We start from the raw sequence: 20,789 nt of genomic DNA on the forward strand, positions 1-20,789 counted from the left end.
TTCCATGGCCAATACTCACACTGAGATCTTCATCTAGAACAGCAAGAGGAGTCCTACAGGGATCACCAGTAGGTAGATTTGATTACATTTGCATCCCTGTGCCCTCATTAATCTGTAGATTTGCTGGCTCTAGTTCCTTCGTACCCTTACTAAAATAATATTGAGCTTAAATTCACAGTAGTTCAAAACATTCCATCTAGTAAAAGAATCTGTGGAAATTAGAGACTCAGGCTTTTGTCTACCCCACACGCACAGTACATCGTCACACTTCAAATGGAAGTAAATGAGTTTATGTTAAAGCATTGTTCTGTAAAAAATGTTAGGCATTACAGTCCAGAGAAAGATAACTAGTTGCTGAGTAAAACAATTCTGCCTTACTATTAAAAGTTGAGTGCTAAATCAGACTTCATGGATGGCCAGGCTATTTATTCACTGTAAAGAAGAATTTTGTCTGGAATTTTAAGAACAGTTTTCTTGAACTGTGGAAGTTTTTATATCTATTCCTTTCTGCTGTGCCTTTTCTGAGAATCTCTTTTTTCATGTTAGGTGCAAAAGTATATCCTGCTGATATCAAGGTGAAGTTCAAGGACACGTATGCTCTCCTGGGGCAAAACGTGACACTGGAGTGTTTTGCTCTTGGGAAGTAAGTGTGTTTTAAAGGTATTGTAGAGCACTGTTTGCTTTCATTCAGGGGAATGAAAATACATGTTTCATCATCAAACGCTTTTTTGTAGTCTGCAATTTAACAGCCAGTCCTTGAACATGCTGATTTGTACTTTACTGTACCTTTTCAAGTCCGGTTCCTGAGCTCAGATGGAGTAAATACCTTGAACCCATGCCAGCCACTGCTGAGATAAGCATGTCTGGTGCAGTTCTTAAGATCTTCAACATTCAGTATGAAGATGAAGGACTTTATGAGTGTGAGGCTGAAAACTATAAAGGAAAAGATAAACATCAAGCAAGAGTTTATGTACAAGGTAGGTAGAACAATTTTATTCTTCACGATCTATGTTGCTTTTACTTCAGTTGGAAATATCTGTGTTTTCACACTTGATGTCAGTGCTGACTCATAGCATCATCCTGACACACTGCTGTTCAAGTTATTAGAGCAAAATCAGAACTCATGCATTGAGTGCCAGGCATAACATTTGTGTATTAATTGAACAGCTACTCAATTTGTCTTGTTATGATAGCTGTATATACACCTTGACAGTAATGTGTGCTAGTATTAATATAATTGTGCATAATGGAAATTAAATAAATTTAGAGTACTTGAAGTGAAAGAACTTCCAGGAAGAAAAAGAGATCATTAGGTCTGTTTTGCTTTCTTGTTTCCTTATTTTGTTTGTCTAACTGTCTTAGCTGTGTCTCTTACTAGCTACACTCAATTTTTTTATTCCTCCAGCCTCTGTCCCTTCCCTTCATGCATTTGGTTAAATGAGGGAACCAAAAAATTGTATTTTACTGCTCACAGTGGAATCATCCCAAGTAACTGACTCCTTGACTGAGACTTATGCCACAAAATTGTGGCATGAAAAGGTTGTACATAACATCTGAATTACCTTCAGAAGATTTCTGTCTCTTTTCATTGACTGTACAGAACATCTCCTGAGTTAAGATCCTCAGTTAAGTGCTTGAACTTCAGTGGGATAAATTAAAAATTGGTGTGGGAAGGTTGTTACTGCTTGTAATAGATAAAGCTAATAAAAAGGTTCATTTGCTTAGCAAAAGCAAAAATGCTGGGGTATTTTCAATATTAATTTCTTAAATATTTTCTCTGGACCAAGAGAATATTTTCTTGGAAACCCTTTGAGTATATACATGGTTTTGCACAATTTCATGTCATTTAACTCGTTTTTATGGCGTTACTGAGTAATTTCCACATAGTATAATCTACCGGTCAGACTAAGTGGTAACATCTTATGTCTTTGGACGTTCATGAACCCTTAAATCAATTCCACATTTTCTTCTTATAAAAAATAGTTTTAAGTTACTTTGAGTCTATGTGGTAAGGCAAAAACAACTTCACTTCTTTCTTGTGCTGGTGCATTGCTGAGTTATCATCATTACTATGTGTTGCCTGGTAAGTATCATGGAAAAAGCAGTGGAATTAATAGAACATAATGCCAATTAAATATGTATCTGCTGTATTTACAAGGCATCATGTTTTTTATTCTTCAGCCTCTCCCGAGTGGGTAGAACATATCAATGACACAGAGAAGGATATAGGCAGTGACCTATACTGGCCTTGTGTAGCCACGGGCAAGCCTATTCCAACAATTAGGTGGTTGAAGAATGGTGCCTCGGTAAGTATATTGCCATAGATAAGGCAGGACTGATTGGTTAGCTGATGGAAATGATTTTTTGAAGCATGCATTATTAAAAGGTTAAAAGAAAATGAATTATAATGATACAAATATTTGCTGATTCCACTTGCATTAGGCATTAAAATGTGTTTTTTAAAGTTTTATCTCAATCTTCTCTCCAATTTTTGAAATGCATTTCTTTAGGCTCTTTAATATTCAGCTCTGAGTTACAAACTTGTCTTTTGACCACATGTTTGGGAGGTGGATATCCCTTTTTCTCCAGGCCTTTTTTAGTAAATGCTATTTTCTTCTCTTTGGATAAAAAATGTCTATCAGCTTCTCTCTAAAAATAATCCTTTTTACCACGTTATACATGAGTGTGTCTTCAAAAATGTAAGACAAAACACAGCCAGTGGAGACAAGAAAGTAATTTTTAAATTATCAGTGGTATTCCTATATCGTGTACTTTTTCACATTTTTTCTAGCCACAGAATGTTGCAAAATTCCATTATTTTAGATTATGTGAAGTTTAAATGAGTACCATTTGATAATTTCAGTTTATTGCATTGGATATTTTGTTTAAACAAAGTAGATTTTTTGTCCAGGCATTTCAACAACCTATTTAATACCCATTGCTTATACTGTATGATGAGCCATTAAAGAACAAAAAGAATAGAAGAGGGCACAATGTAACACTGCATCTGTTGAGCTGTGGTGACACTGATCTTGGCAAGCAAACAAAAAAAGACAATGAGGCAGCATTGTTTTGGCTGTGTATCTTAAGAAAAGCGGGAGCTTGGAGGGAGAACAGGGATATCACCATCTGCCATATGGAGATGGCTTAAACCAGAAAAAAACAATGCTGTTTTCTAGCTTCTGCAGTTATTACAAACAAGTAATTTAGCAAGTGAATTGCTGATGGTCCCCACTGAACTTGGCTTTCACTGACAAAAGCTGCATACTGGATTGCAGAAAGCAGTGTGTAATTCTCCAGTAGTACACCAGAAGATTATGCTGTGTGTTAATATTACGAGATGATTTCCAAATGGAAAATAGCAAAAATATTTAAATTGCCTTGAGAATATAGCTTGTTTCTAAATCAGATAATTTTTAATTAGGTATTTCACTTAGCACAAAACAAAGATTTCTTGTAGAAAATCTGATTTAAATGTTTTTCAGTAAAACAGTACAGGAAATATGATTCCTTTAATCTGTTCTTTTTTCAGATAAATAGTATTCTTTTAATCTTCCACTACTCTGTGCACCCAGTTGACTCATATACAAAGTTTAAAGCTTTTCAGCTTCATTTTCACAAGAAAACAGAATTTATTAACATGATCTTTCAAAAACTGATTGACATCTATTTGTAATTTACAAAATATCCCACTGCACTTTGTGTATTTTTATACACAGTTTTTTAGAAATAGATCAAATACTTCATTTTGATTTACTGAGTTTTCTTTTTGTATTAAAACAAAGTAATAGAAAATCGTTTATACTACCTCCCAGAAGAATCTTCTGAAAAACTAACTCACTGGGACTTGCTTTGACCTTTTACTGTTGAAAAACAATGTACATACAATATAACATACTAAACACTGAGCACGGCGAAACAAAGTTTATGTGCATAAAATTAATTTAATTTCTTGGTTTTTATTTCTGAATCAGTAGTGTTTGCATTAGTAAGTTAACAGTGGACTGAAGAATAGATGTGTCTAGTGCCACTCAGCTAAGAATTTTCCAGAAAAATATCGATCGACACTGAATCTTTCTTTTAAAAAAGGTGAACACATTGTCACAATGACTGAAATATAAGATGGATAAAATAAAATCTCATCAGTGCCTGAATGTTGTGTGAGGGACTCTCTTCTGAACACTGTCACTAAAAAAAAAAAGAAGAAATGTGGATGGATGTGAATGCTTCAGCGTATGTAGTGTATATGAATATCTTGTTGTTTTATTGATTCTGTGTTTTAGTTCCGGAAAGGCGAACTAAGAATGCAAAGTCTGAGCTTTGACGATGCTGGCATGTACCAATGTATAGCAGAAAACACGCATGGAATTATTTATGCAAATGCTGAACTGAAGATTGTGGGTCAGTGGAATTACTTGCTCTATTTACTATTTCAGGTTTGAGTAAGATAGCAGTCGTATTTGCAAGCGTTGTTTGGTAACCGATTCCTGTGAGGATAAAGCTAAGAACTCTCGCTGAATCTAGGTGCGGTGGCGTTTATTTGAGCTCCCTAGCTGGGTTTTGGTAACGACTTGAGGAATCCAGTTATTAATTTATGTTGAATGTTTGCTGTATTATTTCTGATGTGTGCTTGCTGCTGTTACCCCTCAGAGGAACTAGTAGTGCAGAAATTATATGAAGTGCGTAGAGTTGCTGACTACCCACTCAAACTGGTTGAGAAGTATTTTCTTTTTTGCTCACCTATCCTCACTCCTCTGTGGGGCAAAATCTGCTTATTTAGAAACCATGTTGTCAGTCACCAGGCCTTTGAAGCTCTTCCTCTCCACTCTCCCCTTTGCTTTTGCCTTCTACAACGCATTCGGATCAGCTGCAATGTTTGTGTGCAATTCGGCTGTCCCATTTGGTGGCTGGATGTAGTTAGTAATCCATTGTGTTTTCCTAAGGAGCATCCTGTTGAAAGTTTGACTTTCAGATCCAGAGTGCTCAGGCTTAAAACAATTTCTGACGTTTTTACTGATGTCATTAAAGCAGGCATATTGGCTGTATGGCTTTCCTAGATTTCCCTGCAGTAGTTACCCTGGGTGCTTTCCATCTCACGCTTGCCTCCACACTTTCCCAAGAGCTAAACTATTCTTGACTTCCCCAACCCATTGCACAACAATACTTCATCCTTCACTGTTCTTCCCTTACTATGTACTCACTACCAGCCTGGATTACCCAGAAGTGAGCACTTTTTGCATGCACATTTTCAAAATTCAGTGTTGGTAAGATGTGGATGTTTATCAGAGTTTTTCACTGTACTGCTGTAGTAACTAGTAGCCCTATTTCCTCAAGCTGTGCACACACTTGCTAGCATGATTAACAATGATGGTATGCTGAGATGCAAAATAATTAAAAGCATTTTTTCTTGTGTTTGCTTACTAACAAAGAGAAAATTAGTAAGCAAAGGTCTGACCTCAGATACATTAGTGTGGTGCTTGCTAGAGTCATGTCTCGTTACTCTTGTACATCTGAGAGTATACCTAAGGCCAGTTGGCCAAACAGAAAACTACAAAGAGGAAGAAGGGCACAACCTTAAAGTTGCTAGAGGGGGGTTTAAACCACTGAAAAGTAAAACCAACTACTCTTTGAAAGTATGATTGAGTGAGCAACTTTTTACAGAAATTGGTCTCCAGGAATCTAAATTTTATTAGGACTGATCAAAAGGCCTTTGAAAGGGAGGAACTTCCTATTGATTTCAGTGGACTTTGATCTCGTTAGATTAAACTTAGATGGAAGTTCAGAAATCAACAGAAAGAAACCTCTGGTGTAACACAACATAGAACTACATAATGATTTTTCCTGTTTCTTTTAGATCACCATCTACTCAGCACATCTCTGTATCATTAATATTTTTCTCACTGATCTGAATAATAGACATTTGTATACAATTCAATAGTTCTGTCATTTACTTCATGTTGCAAACAAATTGTGTTTTGCAGAAAAATCACTAACAAGCAATACTTGTGTTAATTTTTGCTTTCAGCTTCGCCTCCTACTTTTGAACTGAACCCAATGAAGAAGAAAATCCTAGCAGCTAAAGGGGGCCGTGTAATCATTGAATGCAAGCCTAAAGCTGCTCCTAAGCCAAAATTCTCGTGGAGCAAAGGAACAGAATTGCTTGTAAATGGGAGCCGGTTAGTATTGACTGTTAGTGGACCCTGTGAGTCTTAAAGACATTGCCTTATGTTTCTAGTTATCCTGTAGGCTAGTTCTCACTTTTGTAGCCTTCAGGAGCAAGACAATGTGTAATTTCAGGAAAACGATATGCCAAAATGTTACTAGCAGTGTGGATCCGGATAGCTAGCAGGGTATCCAACTTAAACCAGTCTGGTGCTGTTCACATTTCAGAATTGAATTGTATCACAAAACTGTAAGAAAAATATTTGAATGACTACAAGTGAATGAAAGTACACTCTCTTGCTCCAGCAATGTGAGGCATATGATGATGCCAGAGTCTGTTTAAATATTTTTTACTATAGGAGTGTTTATAAGTGCAGTAGGTAGATGTGAGCTTCCAAGAGATGTTTGTGGTTTGTTCTTTCACTTACCACAATTCTACTGAAAGTATTGCTTTCTAATGTAAAATCTGATTGCTCTTGATGTGTTTTTTTCCCTTTTCAAAAGCATACGTATCTGGGATGACGGGAGCCTGGAAATTATCAATATCACAAAGTTGGATGAAGGTCGCTACACCTGTTTTGCAGAAAATAACCGAGGAAAAGCTAATAGCACTGGTGTTCTGGAAATGACAGGTAATCCTCTAAATTGCATTAGTTTGTTTCAGGTAGAATCCCTTAATTCAAAATCACTAATTTTGATTTCAACATTGCACTACTTCTGCAAGCCATTTTATATCTTTTCTTTCTAATTTAATTGCTCATTAAACAATAGATTGATGCTTTTAAAGCATATTGCTCAGTAGAAACAAGGTATGTTTCCACCAGCTCTGAGATTGTATCTCAATTTTCAGGGTTGATTTTTCCATAAGAGATTATGAAATCTGATCCATTAAATTAACATATTTTAATGCATTCATTCAGTTCGGTAGCTTAGCGCTCAGGCTAAAGTGTGATTCTGGGGCCATGACTCAAACAGAGAAATGAGACTCTTACTGACCTTCTTTAGTTTTTCTTTTCTGTTTTTGTTGGTGGGGTAAGCAAGTTTGAGAGAGCATTGCAGTTAAAGAAACATGCATTACATTTGTGAGATGGGGCATATAGCCATATGATTGCACTACTAAATTCCTTTCCTTTATGGGTATTAGTATTTACTGATTGAGTACTGATATCCTTAATTGTGTATTTTAAATCTGATGTCAAATAAATAAATAGCTGTAGAATACAGGCAGGAAAGATGACATTCATGAACAGCTATGCCTATCAATTATCACTGATAGTAGAAGACTCATTTATCAAATACATTTTTTAATGTCTGTTCCAGAAATCAGGCTGAACGTGACAATGTTGCTGTACTAATGTAGGAATTAATCTGTATGATCAGACCATATGAAAGCATTTTTCTGGCTGATTTATACCAAATGTATTGTACCAAATGAATTGTAAGACTTTATTTTGATTAATCAGATTCCTTTAATAATTGTGGTTACTTTTTATCAGCTTCTGCAGTTTTATATGTCTTAATATTACCCTCAGGCATTTAATTATTTTGAAAGGTTATGCAAATAAATATCCAGCCCCTTAATAGTTATATCATACCTTCTAAAATCAGGAAGAACATTTGCATACAAAATTTGCACAGTGAAACACTTAAACTATGTATTTATAAACCTAATAAACTAGGTGTAAAGAATTTTAAAATTTTGGAGAATTCTGCTCTGATTCATCTAAAAAGGAGAACCAAAAGACTAAGACATCTCCCTTGCAGCACAGCAGAAACAGAAGGGTCAGATGACATATTTCAAAATTATTTGCACACTGTGGACAATGATGAGGGTTGACGAAGAATGCTTTGAAAATGGTATTCCTAAGCACATTGTGTGGCCCATAAAACTTCTCAGACATTGCACATGACTACAGGAAATTAAAAAGTTAAATCTGAAGTTGGCAGGCACTGCAAAGTCTGATGGTTTTTCCCACACGCTGTTTGTTCACTCCCACTGGACTGCTTTTTCAGCAACTTCATAGACTGGTAGAATACTTTATGTAAACATGTAGAAAATCACTGATGGTAGAACCAAATGCTGAACATACAGGCACAACGCTAGAATGGAGCAGGTATCCTAAGCATGTGTCCATAGCTAAGACTTCAGAGATCAGATGTTAACAGGTTGCTCCAGTGGACTATGAGATGCTCCATTCTGCAAAAAACAGTAGTTGTGCCATCCTCATAGTCTCAGTATTAGGCAGGTTTTATATTACTAGAGTAGGGTCTGGGGGAAGGTTTCTCTCAAAGGCAGATTGACAAGAAATGTTAGGTTTATTGAGGATTTTTTGCTGTACTGTGTATGGTGGAGTGGAGTGTGCTCCTTGGCGCATGCTCAAACCTAGGTCTTAACTAGTAGCAATAGCTCTTTTCTTACAGCTATTGTCTTCCAGGTTTTGGTACCCTACTCCCACTCTCATATTGGTGGGAAAGATATTATATGTCATGGCACAAGGAAGACACTCTGTGGCTTTTTGGTTTATGATAATAGTTGAAAGAAAAGGAACAGGTCTCACCGATCCAGTGAGTCCCTTCCAGAACAGTGTTGCTAATTTGCTATATGAGTTTGATGCATGTACCAAGAGCTCTAGCAAGTATCATGAGATCTCTGCCTTTTTTTTGTTTCTGTAATAATAAGAGACATTGGTGGGGGATATACAGCTTTCTCCTTCTGTTGTATTATTTTCTCTTCCTTTCCACATGTAGTTATTTGTGTAGTTTGTTATGCACCCATTACATTTTTTCTCAGTAGATAAATTAAGATCTCGGTCCCTGCAGTGCTCTAATGGAAATCTGACTCAGCCTGACAACCGAGTAGAACTTTCCATTCGTTAAAGAGACAGGTTTTAAAGCGTAAGAAATATTATAATAAAAACAAATGCAACACAAGTCACTTAAGATTCATCATCTGTTTTCTTTCTACCTGAGATAAAGCTATTTTTATTCATTGACTATAAATAGTCAATAATGTGATTCAGAGACTGAAATGTAGCCATTTTCAAAGGACAGCTAAATAGAAGGTAGGCATTTCAGTTGTAAAAGGTTTCCTTTGTTCTCTTTAGTTTGGTCCTTTGAAATGTAGCTGCATGAATAACATGTAAACTAGAGTTTGGAATAACATGTAAACTAGAGTTTGAGGGAGTGGTTTAATGTATAATCAAACACTTATGGAGCTGAGCTTACATTTGGATAAACATTTATTTATTGGAATTTTCCATGTTTGCCGTTAACTTCACAGAAGCTACAAGGATTACTTTAGCTCCGTTGAATGTTGATGTCACCGTTGGAGAGAATGCTACCATGCAATGCATTGCATCCCATGATCCCACATTAGACCTGACATTTATTTGGTCTCTAAATGGCTTTGTAATAGATTTTGAGAAAGAGCACGAACATTATGAAAGGAATGTTATGGTAAGATACTATAGATCCTTATTTAATACGTGAAAGCCTAGTTTTCTTTATTGTGAATAGCTGTCTTTTCTATTTGACTTTTTCTGTTGTGTTGGTTCAGGTCTAGAAAGATGCAGTAGGCTAAGAACATAAAATTACAATTACAATTTAGACACCTTACAGACATGTAGAAACTTGCAGGTAGATACCTGAAATCAGATATTTAAATTGATGTAAGTATTTTGGTACCTCAGTTCAATCCCACTCTGACTAATAGTCAATATAGCTGGTAAGTAGGTAGCCTGATCGTAAACAGGGTGGAAATTATCTCAAAAAAGTGTGCATATGCATTCACTTTTACTTACCCATGTTTTTCTCATCAACATTTCTGGAATTTGGCACAAGACCGGGCCAGATGGTGGGTAGGAGTCAAACAGTCTGTAAACAGTGAGCAAGAAGAGTTTGTGAGAAGGCTAAACAAGTTAATACAAAGACACTCGTTTTGGCACACAGAAAGAGGAATCATAGATCTTTCGTGTTTGCATGTATGGTTATCTTTTTACAGTCTTCTATCAGGCTTATTCAAAATTAATACCTCGAGTAGAAATCCCCTCTGGTTATGTCTAATTACATGCTAATTTACCTAATATTCAACAACAACCTCAGAGTGGTTGCCCACATGTATATATTTATTCTGTTGTTCTGGGTTTAAATGATACAAAAATTCTCAAATTTAGATACCTTTTTTTTTTGTGCTCCCAAGAGGAACTGCGGATGTGGAGAGAAAAGGTTGCTAATTGTGCCTGTGTGTCCAGGAACACCAGGGGCCGTGTTCAGTTTCAGCTCCACGTTTAAAATGACGTACCATGTAAAAGTGCCTCCTGCAGAGTCTTTCTCCTAGGCTGGCAATATTATTTGATTTTCCATAGACCAAGAGATTCTTTTTTCTTTTTCTTTTTCAACATATGTTTATCTCCATGTGAGAAGATGCTTCAAGCATAACTATTCTAGTCTGATTTGGAGCAAACCAGTCCTTTGAGGAGTCAGAGTTGCTGCAGCCTGCTCATTTGCTGAGTTGAAAACGTTCCTAAGAAGTCACACTGCTGTCTTTTAGTGAGAGAAAAAGTCCTTGTCCAACAAGGCAGTAGAAGTATGCTAAGATCAGCCAAACAACATTGAAACCCAAAGACATAAAGCCCTTTCTGCAGTAAACCTCCTGAAAGTCTGTGTCCAAACTTAGTAGCAGGGTGCTAAGTAGTTTGCAGTGTATTTTGTGTTGCCTTAGGAATTAGAAAATAGGTAGATCTGCACCAGTACACTAGCATCGTTCAAAACATTTCCTGCATGTGGCTATTAAGCCACACTTGTGATAGGTTTGTATTTACACTTCAGTACTAATCAGTGCATAGGAATACCTTGAAAAAGCTTGAATCACCTCCTAATGGCATTAGTTTGTCCTTAGATAAAGGCTGGAATCAGTCTGAGTGTCAGTCAAAATAAGAGCTTAAAGAGCAAAGCCCCATTAAATGTATTCCTTGTAAAAGAGGAAATAAAACCACTCTGGTTTTATCAAATTTTATTTAGTTGATTGCTTTTAGCTACCTGACAGAAGTCACACAAAGAAATTGTGTTCTGTGAAACAGAAAATCGGGCTGAAAGTTTTGATGAATCAGTGATTTTGGCATGGAAGGAAGGTGAAAATGCCTTTACCAGAGGACTTTGTAATCCAAGACTGCGTTAATGCAAGAGGAAGGAACCAGAACTTTCTCCACCTGTTGGTCATATGTTGAACGACAGTTTTTATATCATTGGTACACATTTCTGGGTTTTCCTCTTAATAATGAAAACAGAAGGAAATTTTTTTTTTTCTTTTGCGGGAAATTAATTCTGAAATGTAATCCCAATTTTAGGGCACTTTCTAGCATAGCACTTAAAGTGAACAAATATGGGGCCAAATAAGGGCCTCAGCAAGTGTGTAAGGTGTTATTCTCTGTGAAGATTGACTTAATATTTAGGTTCCCAGCCACCTGTTCCATCTTCCAGATAGCTAGTGGTCCCGGATCTCCTGATCCCAAATTCTGATTAACTCCACAATATTTTAAACACTTTATTGAAGTGCTTGATTTTAAAAACAAATTAGCCTAGCTTTGCTAGGCTAGCTTGGTCTCTACAGACCTTCTATGGTCTGCAGAGAGAGAGAAAGAGGTGGTTCGCTTCATATGGGTATTGAATCTTGTGCTGGAAGGTTTCCTCTTTCAGTAGATAACAGAGATAGATACTCCATAAGATGCAGAAGTAGCTGGAGAGTGACTAACTCTTAATTCACTTAGTTAAGTAAGTTAGATCCAAACATCAATTAATTTGTCAGTGTGTAACTAAATCTCCCTGAAGGATATTTCTTGGTTTGTTGTGTTCCTTTTGCACTTGATCAATACTGGTAGAAATTATTTTAGTAGGGGCAGCTTCTTGTTTTGCATTCCTAAGCCTTACTTCTGGGCTTTCAAATGCAAAGCAAGTGCAGATAATCTCTGTTCCTATTCCACAGGCAGCTCAGTCTTCATCACTCAGGACAGAGGGGACAGTAGGATTGCGTTTGAAGTCTGGAATTGCGATTTGTAGTTCCTTGGCGATTCACCGCTTAAGTAATAACAACTGCAGAATTTTAAAAAAATTCAGCTAATCCAATACAAAAGTTTATATAGAATGCAGTTAAGAGGAATATGCACTTCCAGTATTTCTGTTTCATTCATATAATTATATTCTTATATTAAGGGGGCTTTTCCTTCCAGTGTGAGCGAAGAAAGGGATTTTCTCCTGCCTTCGGCTTCCATCTCTGGCAGTTCTCAGCTCAAGTCACTGGGTGGCAGGTTTGCTCAGGCTTTCTGGGATGCAAAGGGGTGAGCTGTTGTGCATTTGACAGCAGCAGCCCTAGCTGCTGGGCTCTAAGCAGTGGAGTCCCATGCTGCCACCCAAACATAAAAGAAAAAAAAATTCCATCATGAATATTAAAAGTACTGGATATGGGATGCATGCTCTCTGTGCTATAATTTCCTGTTAATGAAAGATACTCATCAGTCTTCCTGATAATATCACTATTAATTTATGTGACAATGCAGATCAACATGCTGAAACTTGATACAGCCACAGTATTTCAGTTCTCAAAATAATACTAATATTGTTGTCACATACACATAACGGAATGCTAATGAAATTCATGTAAATACCTGCATAAGTCTTCTTTCTTTAAATGGAAGCTTTGGTATCTCCATCATTTGCTGAAGGCAAAACTAACTTGCATTATATTAGTACTAAAACTCATTTATCAAAAGAGCATTTGTCAGTGCTGTTTTGATTTCCTATGATGGTGATATTTAAAATTAAAAAAAATATATATATATATTAATGGGTTAGCTTTCGAAGAGTCAAATGGAGTCTGAAATCTCACTATTAAACTGATTGCTTTTGACTTTATATATGGTTGTTCCTCTGATTGATTGAGAAACTAAACATTAACACATCCCTTCATGTCCCATAGAGATATAGCATTTCAAGGAATCTGGAAAACTCTAATGCTCAGTGATTTGTTATTTATGGATCTGCTTTTTGTCATGTATATTTAAAGATTGAAAAGCTTACTTTTAATATATATAGTATAGCTTAATACCTGCTTGGTTTTTGTAAATTATTATCATTTGCAGTTCCTTGGCTGGACATGGTAGACAAAAGTGTTTTACTGCATGCTCCTGCTTCAACATATTATTGAGTAGACGGTTTTATTGTGTAAGTCTCTCCTTGCACATTCCACAGTTTTCTGCCGCAGAAAAGATACAAAGATTTTCATTTTAATTTTTCTTCACTGCTTCCCCTGTTAATCCTCCTTGCAGAGTGTGGAGTCTAGCTACAGCTACGTGACAGGAAATCAGTAGAAACTTTAGGAGGAGAATTAAAGAATTGGAGAAAAATGTTTAGATAAGAAAGCTCAGTTACCCACTGATGAGGAAGAAGAGGCTGTGTATGGATTGGGAAGAAGAACCTGTGTATGGATTGGAACAAAACCTGGGAGACAGCATTATAGTGAGCTCATTCAGTACAATTTGTTGAATATATTGAGGGGGCAGGTGGTTGTTCATGAAGCGTGGCCAACCAAATCAGCTGAGCTACTGCTTTTTCTGAATAAGAGTCGCAGGACTCTCCAAAGGCACTGTCTCAATACATTGCTTTCAGTGCCTCGATGTATTAGGGAGACGCTTTAGACATGAGTGAGTTGGAAGTCACGTATTTTGGCTAGGTTTGGGGTAAAATTTAGAGGCTAGGGCCTAATAGTAACGTAGTGAGCATGGAATGAGGTGGATGGAGTCAGTGGTTAAGAGCAAGGAGGGGAAGGGAAGCAGAAGACATAGTGCTGAGGGTGAAGCCAACAAGCAGTTAGCTCTGACAGAAGCCTTTGAGGAAACCTATTATTAATCCGCAGTGCTATTTCCAGCACAAAGAAATGTAGTTTGTTTAGAGGATCAAGATATGCCAACTTCTGTGCTAAAATTAAAAAAAATACACAGCAAAATCAGTTAACTGTAACTTCTGTGCTTGTGAGACTTCACAAACTACCAAAATACACGTATCATCCCTAGTTAGGTAGCAGGAGCTGAGAAAGCCAGGTGTGAGCACTACTTAGAGAAATGTAGTTTGCAGTGTATTGTGAATTTTCATCATCAGCTGTAAAGTTGTGAGCTATGAGTGTAAGTGAAAAAGTACCTAGGCTTTTTCTGCTGTTGGAAATGAAATAACAGGGCATATTACCACAGGGATGCTGGTACAAAGCACAGTGTCCTCAGGCATTCTCAGCGGTATGCTGAATGAGGAAGAATAATATATTTGTTGGAAATATTTCCCAGTCCACATTTCAGGGGTAGAATTAGCAGTGTACTTCCTTTACATATAAATATAGTTCACTGAAGGAGGAGATTCTTCAGCAGGAATGACTCTGTCATCATTATCCTGCTGGGTTTTTTGTTTACCCGTAACTTTCATGCCAGCCATGGCTTATAAAACAAAGTGAGATAAGCTCTCCTACGAATACGATTGAGACAGTACAGCTGCACTGGTGGTGTTGTCCCCATGTCATCTCTGATCTCAAGATCAGGAAAACAGCTTTAATCACATTTACATTAACATTCATCAACAGCTCTTGGATTATCTGTTCTACTCATATCTACCACATAGCAGATCTTCTACTGGCAGAACAAAACAGTTCACATGAACTCACATAGAGTTAATAATTTTAACTCTATGTTAAAATTAACAGGTAATAGAAAAAGATGTTTTAAATTATTCCCAGCTTTGGAAAAGCTGATCTCATCACCAAGAATTCCATCTCTTCCACATTACTTCTTATCGATTCTCTTATCATCTTACCTCCACTGTGTATTAAATACCTCTGAAGCTCACATGTCTAGTTTTTGAACCTGAATTAAAAAAAAAAAAGACTCTGTCTCTGCTTACCAGGTTCTTCTATTTCTGCCAAGTTAGTTTTACTCTTACAAAGGGCTTGTTAGCTTCATACTAATGTAAGTTCCTTTATTGTCTCTGAGGTCCCAACAGAAGCAGATACTGCTTTCAGTCAAAAGACTAGATTCCTGTAAATGATTTTTGATCACACAGGGGAACGATCTGATGGCTTTCAGTAATGTAGTGCACTGGCAAAGGTGATAGTCAAAAGAGAACAGTGAATCTCAGAAATAGGTCATACAATGCTATTTTTGACATCACTATTAAAGCATAAATATAGGGCTCATATGATGAAAGTCTTTGCTTGAAACTTGGTAAATAACTGAGTGGTGAACCACAGATACCGTTGGAACATCCCTGAGTACTGCTATCACTATTTCCAGTCTGTGATTCAGTTTTCTGTGAGTTAAGGAAGGCATTTTTAAACTTAGCCAAGCTGAGGTTTTTGAATGAAAACATACAGTGCATTCATATCTAATTTGTGGACAAAATTTGCTGATGCCCATGCTCTTTATTTGCTTTGCAAGCTCTTCTTTTACCACCAAGAACTGAGGCTTCTTCCGAGGTATGGAAAGCTTCATCACCAACTGCATAAAACCTTGCTCCAGGAAAGCTTCTGAACCAAGATAGAATACCATATATAAGGGTTGTTGATTTTTAAATTATTACATTTTCCCGTCTGTTTTTCATCATTTAGATTTTAAGACCAAGTTCCCGTATGAGAAATTAATGTTAGAGCAAGTATATGGGCACATGATTAATAAATATAATAAAGTGTTTTAATTAAAGTGCTAACATAGGAATTAATGAGTACTAAGACTATTAAGAATTTGTAATAATTTGTTATTGAAGTAATAATACGATTATGAGAATTCTGAGTTTATGCAGTTTTTCTAAACCTTATTGCTTTGCCCAACCTTTGCTTATGTTTATTTGCAGATCAAACTGCAAGCAATGATCTGAGATTCACAGGCAGCATGGTTCTTTCTAGGATGACATTTAGTGTTAATAAACTAGAGGTTTATACACAGCACTCAAACAGATAACTGTTTGTCCTTTTTATTAAAAGCAAAACTGGTACGAACAAAACGGAAAAAACCCAGGAACTGAAAACTCAAGGAGTTTGAACTTCTGCAGCTTCTTTGTTGTAATTTTTTGGAGGGCAGAGAAGCAGGTAGCCGCCCTCTCTGCTCCCATGGAAGTACTGACACTCCCACTGATTTTTCTTCCTGAAAGCCATTGACAGTGTTGCTTAGACCACTGCAGACAAAAAAGGCTTAAATGTGGTTAGTCAGGCAGGCAGCCAGTGTTCGCTTATACAGTAATCCCCACAGATTTTCCCCCTGGACTTCTCATGAATAAACTGGGGGGGAACCTGTACAGAAATGCCACTGTCCCAGAGTCACCTCATCTCCGTATCCTGCATGCGCTTTGGCAAATTAAATTAAAAGCCCTGTCATATTAGTCTTGAGTGAAAAGTGTGAAAATATATATATGGACATAGTTTAGTAATAACTAAAAGAGAAATGGTCTGAAATATATCAAGAATATTGGATTGTTCACTGATCCAACTAAACTGTTTGATCATTGCTAATAGCACTTGTGTCACTCAAAAATTGAAAAGGTACAGTGTAACCTGCATTTCTCTCTGACCCTGTAAGGCAATCAGCTGAAGTATTGCTAGACAGAATTAACCAGTTTCTTTCAGGTGTGCTTGATTCTCATTTTATCCAATCAACAGTTTACCTCAGTAATTTCTTAAAGATGTGAATTCTTATGTTGGACCAAACAAAATGGTATTAACAGATTTTAGTTTGTGCTGAAATTTTATGCCAGCAGAATTTGAAGCTGGCATCCAAAATCCTCACTGGAGTTTGGAAAGAAAAAGGACAGTATTATCTGGCTATTTTAATCTCCCCTAAATATAGACTTTAAACTGGCATTCCAGTTTCAGAACATTTGGAAAAGATTTAACTTTACTTCTCCCCCCGCCTCCTTTTCGATTGGGAAACATAAACCGGATGACATAGCTTTATTTCATTTCTTCATGCAGAGACACTAATGACAGCTCATAATATTTGAGATTGTATTGAAGGTCTTTGCTGTTCCCTAGAACCTTCTGTGATGATGACACTATTTCTTACACCTAAGTATTCAGCAAATTTTTTTTTTTACATACCATTTTGCATCTGAATTCCTTTTGTTCCTGCATGTGAAGCTTTCAGGATAGCAGTGAGTTACCTCAGTGTTTGTTTGGGTTTTTTTTTAAAAGTTGCATTTCTGAACAATCTGCAGTGAGTTAGGAAATCTGAATGTTGCCCCTTTTGGTCCAGTGTGGTATAAATCCATCTGTTAATATTTTGTAACATTCTGTCTTCCGTGAAAGCAGTCAGATATATTTTAGAGAGAACGTTTGGGTTTTTTCTGAAATACCTTTAAGACTAACACATGTATAACCCTGTGGTTTAACCTTGTAATCTTTTTTCAGGAATAAACCGCAGGATAGATAAGCAAAATTATTTTAAGTGTGTTATTTTTAAACATTCGTGTAAGTATCTTTCTTAACATAAAACGTGTTTTTCATTAAGAATAGCTGTGGTGTACGTAGTGGTCTCTCTTCTACTCCTTGTTGTGCAGGTGCACACCTAGTTACTCCGTGGGTTTTTTATTCAGTTTGCCTCTCTGTACAACCACAGGTAGCAGCAGATAGCGGACCTTCTATCCATCTGAAACCGTAGCTGTCTATTTTCCCCATAGTCTAGCATTGGTGAAGAGCGTGGAGGAAGGATTAGGGTCTGTGACGATGATGATGATGACGATGATGAGGGTCCGAGCCTCACCGAACAGTCAGTTGCTTCCCTGGAGGTCCTGATGCCGTTTGCCGGGGAGCGGCGGGAGCTGAGCCGGGGGGGTGGGGGGGTGGCACGGCCAGCCGGGCAGGGGCCTCGCCACCCCAGGCTGAGACCTCGCTGCGCGCACCCCGTCCCGGGGAGCCGAAAGACGGGGCCGCCCCGCTCCGCGCTGCCTTGGAGCCGGCCCGGCACCCCGGCCGCCCAGCCTCCCGCCACGGGGGTTACGGCCACTGCCGTCGTCCTGCCCGTCGCCGGCACCGCTGCGCGGGTTTCCTCTAAGGAGCCGTGACGCGTGTCGAGCGTGATTGTTTCTTCGCGGTCGCCGCGTTTTAGTACCTCTTTGGTGCGTCTTCGTTTAGGCTGCGATTGCAGCCTCTCGGCGATAAAAACGTTGGCACTGCTTTAGGCTTGCAGAGGGAGAGCCAAAGAGTATCCCGCTCTGTTAGCAGGACTCCGTGACACGTTATCACACAAACTTGCGTAAAAAAGCAAGTGATGGTGCAGAAGAATCATCTGACTGCTGTTTATGAAAAAATTCTCGACTAAATTTAATGGTCAGATACGGGCTTCAAAAAGTAAAAGGGAGGTGTTGGCCTGTAAAAAAGCGTTTACTAAGACAGCTGGTTTTTTCATGTCCAGTAAAGAGCAGCAGCAACTCAGGAAACACAGGACGCTTTCAACAGCTGTCATGTAAATCAGATGTATCTTTGAGGGTGATCCGTTCTCGAAGGAAGCACTCGCTTTTTGGAAACAGCAACCACTGTATATCAGGTGGGAGGGATGTGTAGACAGGTATCACATGGGTGTACAGGGACGTTTACCAGCTTCACTAAGTGCTATTTTTGTGACAGATTAAATCCAACGGTGAGCTGCTCATTAAAAACGTTCAGCTGCGGCACGCGGGGAGGTACACGTGCACCGCTCAGACGATTGTGGACAACTCCTCAGCTTCAGCTGACCTTGTGGTAAGAGGTAAGGTTCTCCAGGTAAAACAGAAATGTGGCTGGTTTTCACCTAGACGAGCAGAGTGTTTCTGGGTGTTCAGAATATGTTATTTCTTATCAAGAAATGACAGAAATTAAAATGAGAAGTGCATGAACATGCAAAGTCCTTAAAGTCTACTCAGGGTACTGATTCTACTCCAGACATTTAGAGGTCTAACTAAGCGTGTGTTTTCCTGGAAAGCAATAAATATTTTTATTTTTTTTTTATTATGGTATTTTCCTTATGTGAAAGTAATTTTTAGACAGTTTAATTTTGTGTTCATTATTAAAAATAGATTTTAAGTATCATTTCAATGTATCCACTGTATAACATTTTTAAGAAGCCGCTTCTGTTTTCTCATAAAGCTTATGAGTTAAATCATTGTGTACAATACCAGGCCTACATTAAAAGGATTCCTAGTTTTCAAATGACAGAAACCAGGACATTTGGGGTTAAGGTTATCACTCCATTGTTAACTGATTCATGTCTGTTAAGTGTTACTTTGGTCTCAAAACACTGCTTGCTCATACGGTGTGTATCCTACAAGATCTGTTACGATGCATGGTTTCAATAGCGTGAGTTAATTCATGTCCTTTGGGCATTTTACTCTGTTTTGTGCTTCCAGGTGTAACACGTTCTGAAGTGCTAATGCTCTGTAAGGCTGACAATTCAAAGCAGACATAATTTGTACTTGGAGCCACATTGCTGCCTTTTTTTGCCCCATGTTCCAGTTATACTATAGAGCTGTATAGCAGCTGAAGTATAGCTTGTGCCTTGGTTCTGAATTTCTGTCATCTGAGGATGTTGTGGACTTGAATATTCCTGTTTTTAATTTTCGCTGGGTATTAACAACCAGTGAATGTCATCACTTTTGGATGAAACGTCAAAGCAAATATGATAAGTGGTTAAACTGCAGAATACATCTGCAAAGAAAAAGAGAAGGGTCTGTTCATGTGCCTTAGTATTATGTAAGAAATTCCTTTTAAAAATAAAGAGAGACAAGGTGCCTTATCAAGCTTCTGATTCTCCTTCCAACTTAGTAATTATAATTAGAGTCATTGCTCTGAGGTTATGTTGTGGAAGAAATTAGTATTCATTTTATGCTCAACGTTTGGGTTTTAATACGATGAACACAGTTCTGCTCTAGTGCTGAGTAATTCTCACTGCTGTTGTTGGCAGTAGAAGACTCGGCATCTTATGTGGGCAAGGTTAAATATCTGATTAAATATGACAACAGTGACATTATAGTTTCGCTGCATTGGTAGGAAGAGGCAACAGCACAGTATGAAAACACAGAGCCAGGTTCCAGAGCATCTCGTCAATGAAGCAGTAAAGGATAGCTGCTGTTCATGCAGGCACACGAAGATATTTTGCCTGTCCACAAAACACTTCAACACTCCGTATGGATTGTCCTGTGTGACCTTAGAGCATTAGAATGGCTGTCGTGTTCAGGAGACTCGCTAGAGACATTAGTACAGCGAAGACTAGCGGGCCTTAACGGCCCGACCAGCCTCACCCGGGACGCCCACCCCTGGAAGTGCCCGTCGGCCCCGGAGCCCCGTGCAGCTCAGCCCCGGACCTTCAGCCCTGACCGGAGCCGTGTCGCAGGCGTGCGTGCCCCCAGCCCTGCCCCGGGTGGGCTCCAGCCCTGCGCCGTAGGTAGCTTCTCTCCTGGATGGGCTCCTCGGATATACGCCGTGGTTTGTCACCTGGGCGCGCCGCATTCCTTGCCTGCGGTACCCGGGACCGCCGTGTCGGTACCCGGCTCTGCCCACCGTGTTCGGACCCTGCGGGACTGCGCCCCGTTGCTGAAGGAACTGCCGGCCCGGGGGTTACTCGTGGGTCCCGGCT

General features: G+C 38.4%; 1 protein-coding gene across 1 annotated transcript in view; it reads left to right on the forward strand.

The window, feature by feature from the left end:
• Positions 1-20,789, forward strand: part of CNTN1 (contactin 1) — a 255,513-nt gene that overhangs the window by 185,412 nt on the left and 49,312 nt on the right. Inside the window, exons 8-15 of the mRNA XM_030014181.2 lie at positions 547-643; positions 796-977; positions 2,182-2,306; positions 4,284-4,401; positions 6,026-6,176; positions 6,667-6,794; positions 9,443-9,618; positions 18,806-18,926. Of these exons, the coding sequence (XP_029870041.1) occupies positions 547-643; positions 796-977; positions 2,182-2,306; positions 4,284-4,401; positions 6,026-6,176; positions 6,667-6,794; positions 9,443-9,618; positions 18,806-18,926 (1,098 nt within the window). The remainder of the gene's footprint in view (positions 1-546; positions 644-795; positions 978-2,181; positions 2,307-4,283; positions 4,402-6,025; positions 6,177-6,666; positions 6,795-9,442; positions 9,619-18,805; positions 18,927-20,789) is intronic.

The sequence above is a fragment of the Aquila chrysaetos genome, chromosome 5 (genome assembly GCF_900496995.4).
Source record: "Aquila chrysaetos chrysaetos chromosome 5, bAquChr1.4, whole genome shotgun sequence".
In the NCBI taxonomy this organism is placed as follows: Eukaryota; Metazoa; Chordata; class Aves; order Accipitriformes; family Accipitridae; genus Aquila; species Aquila chrysaetos.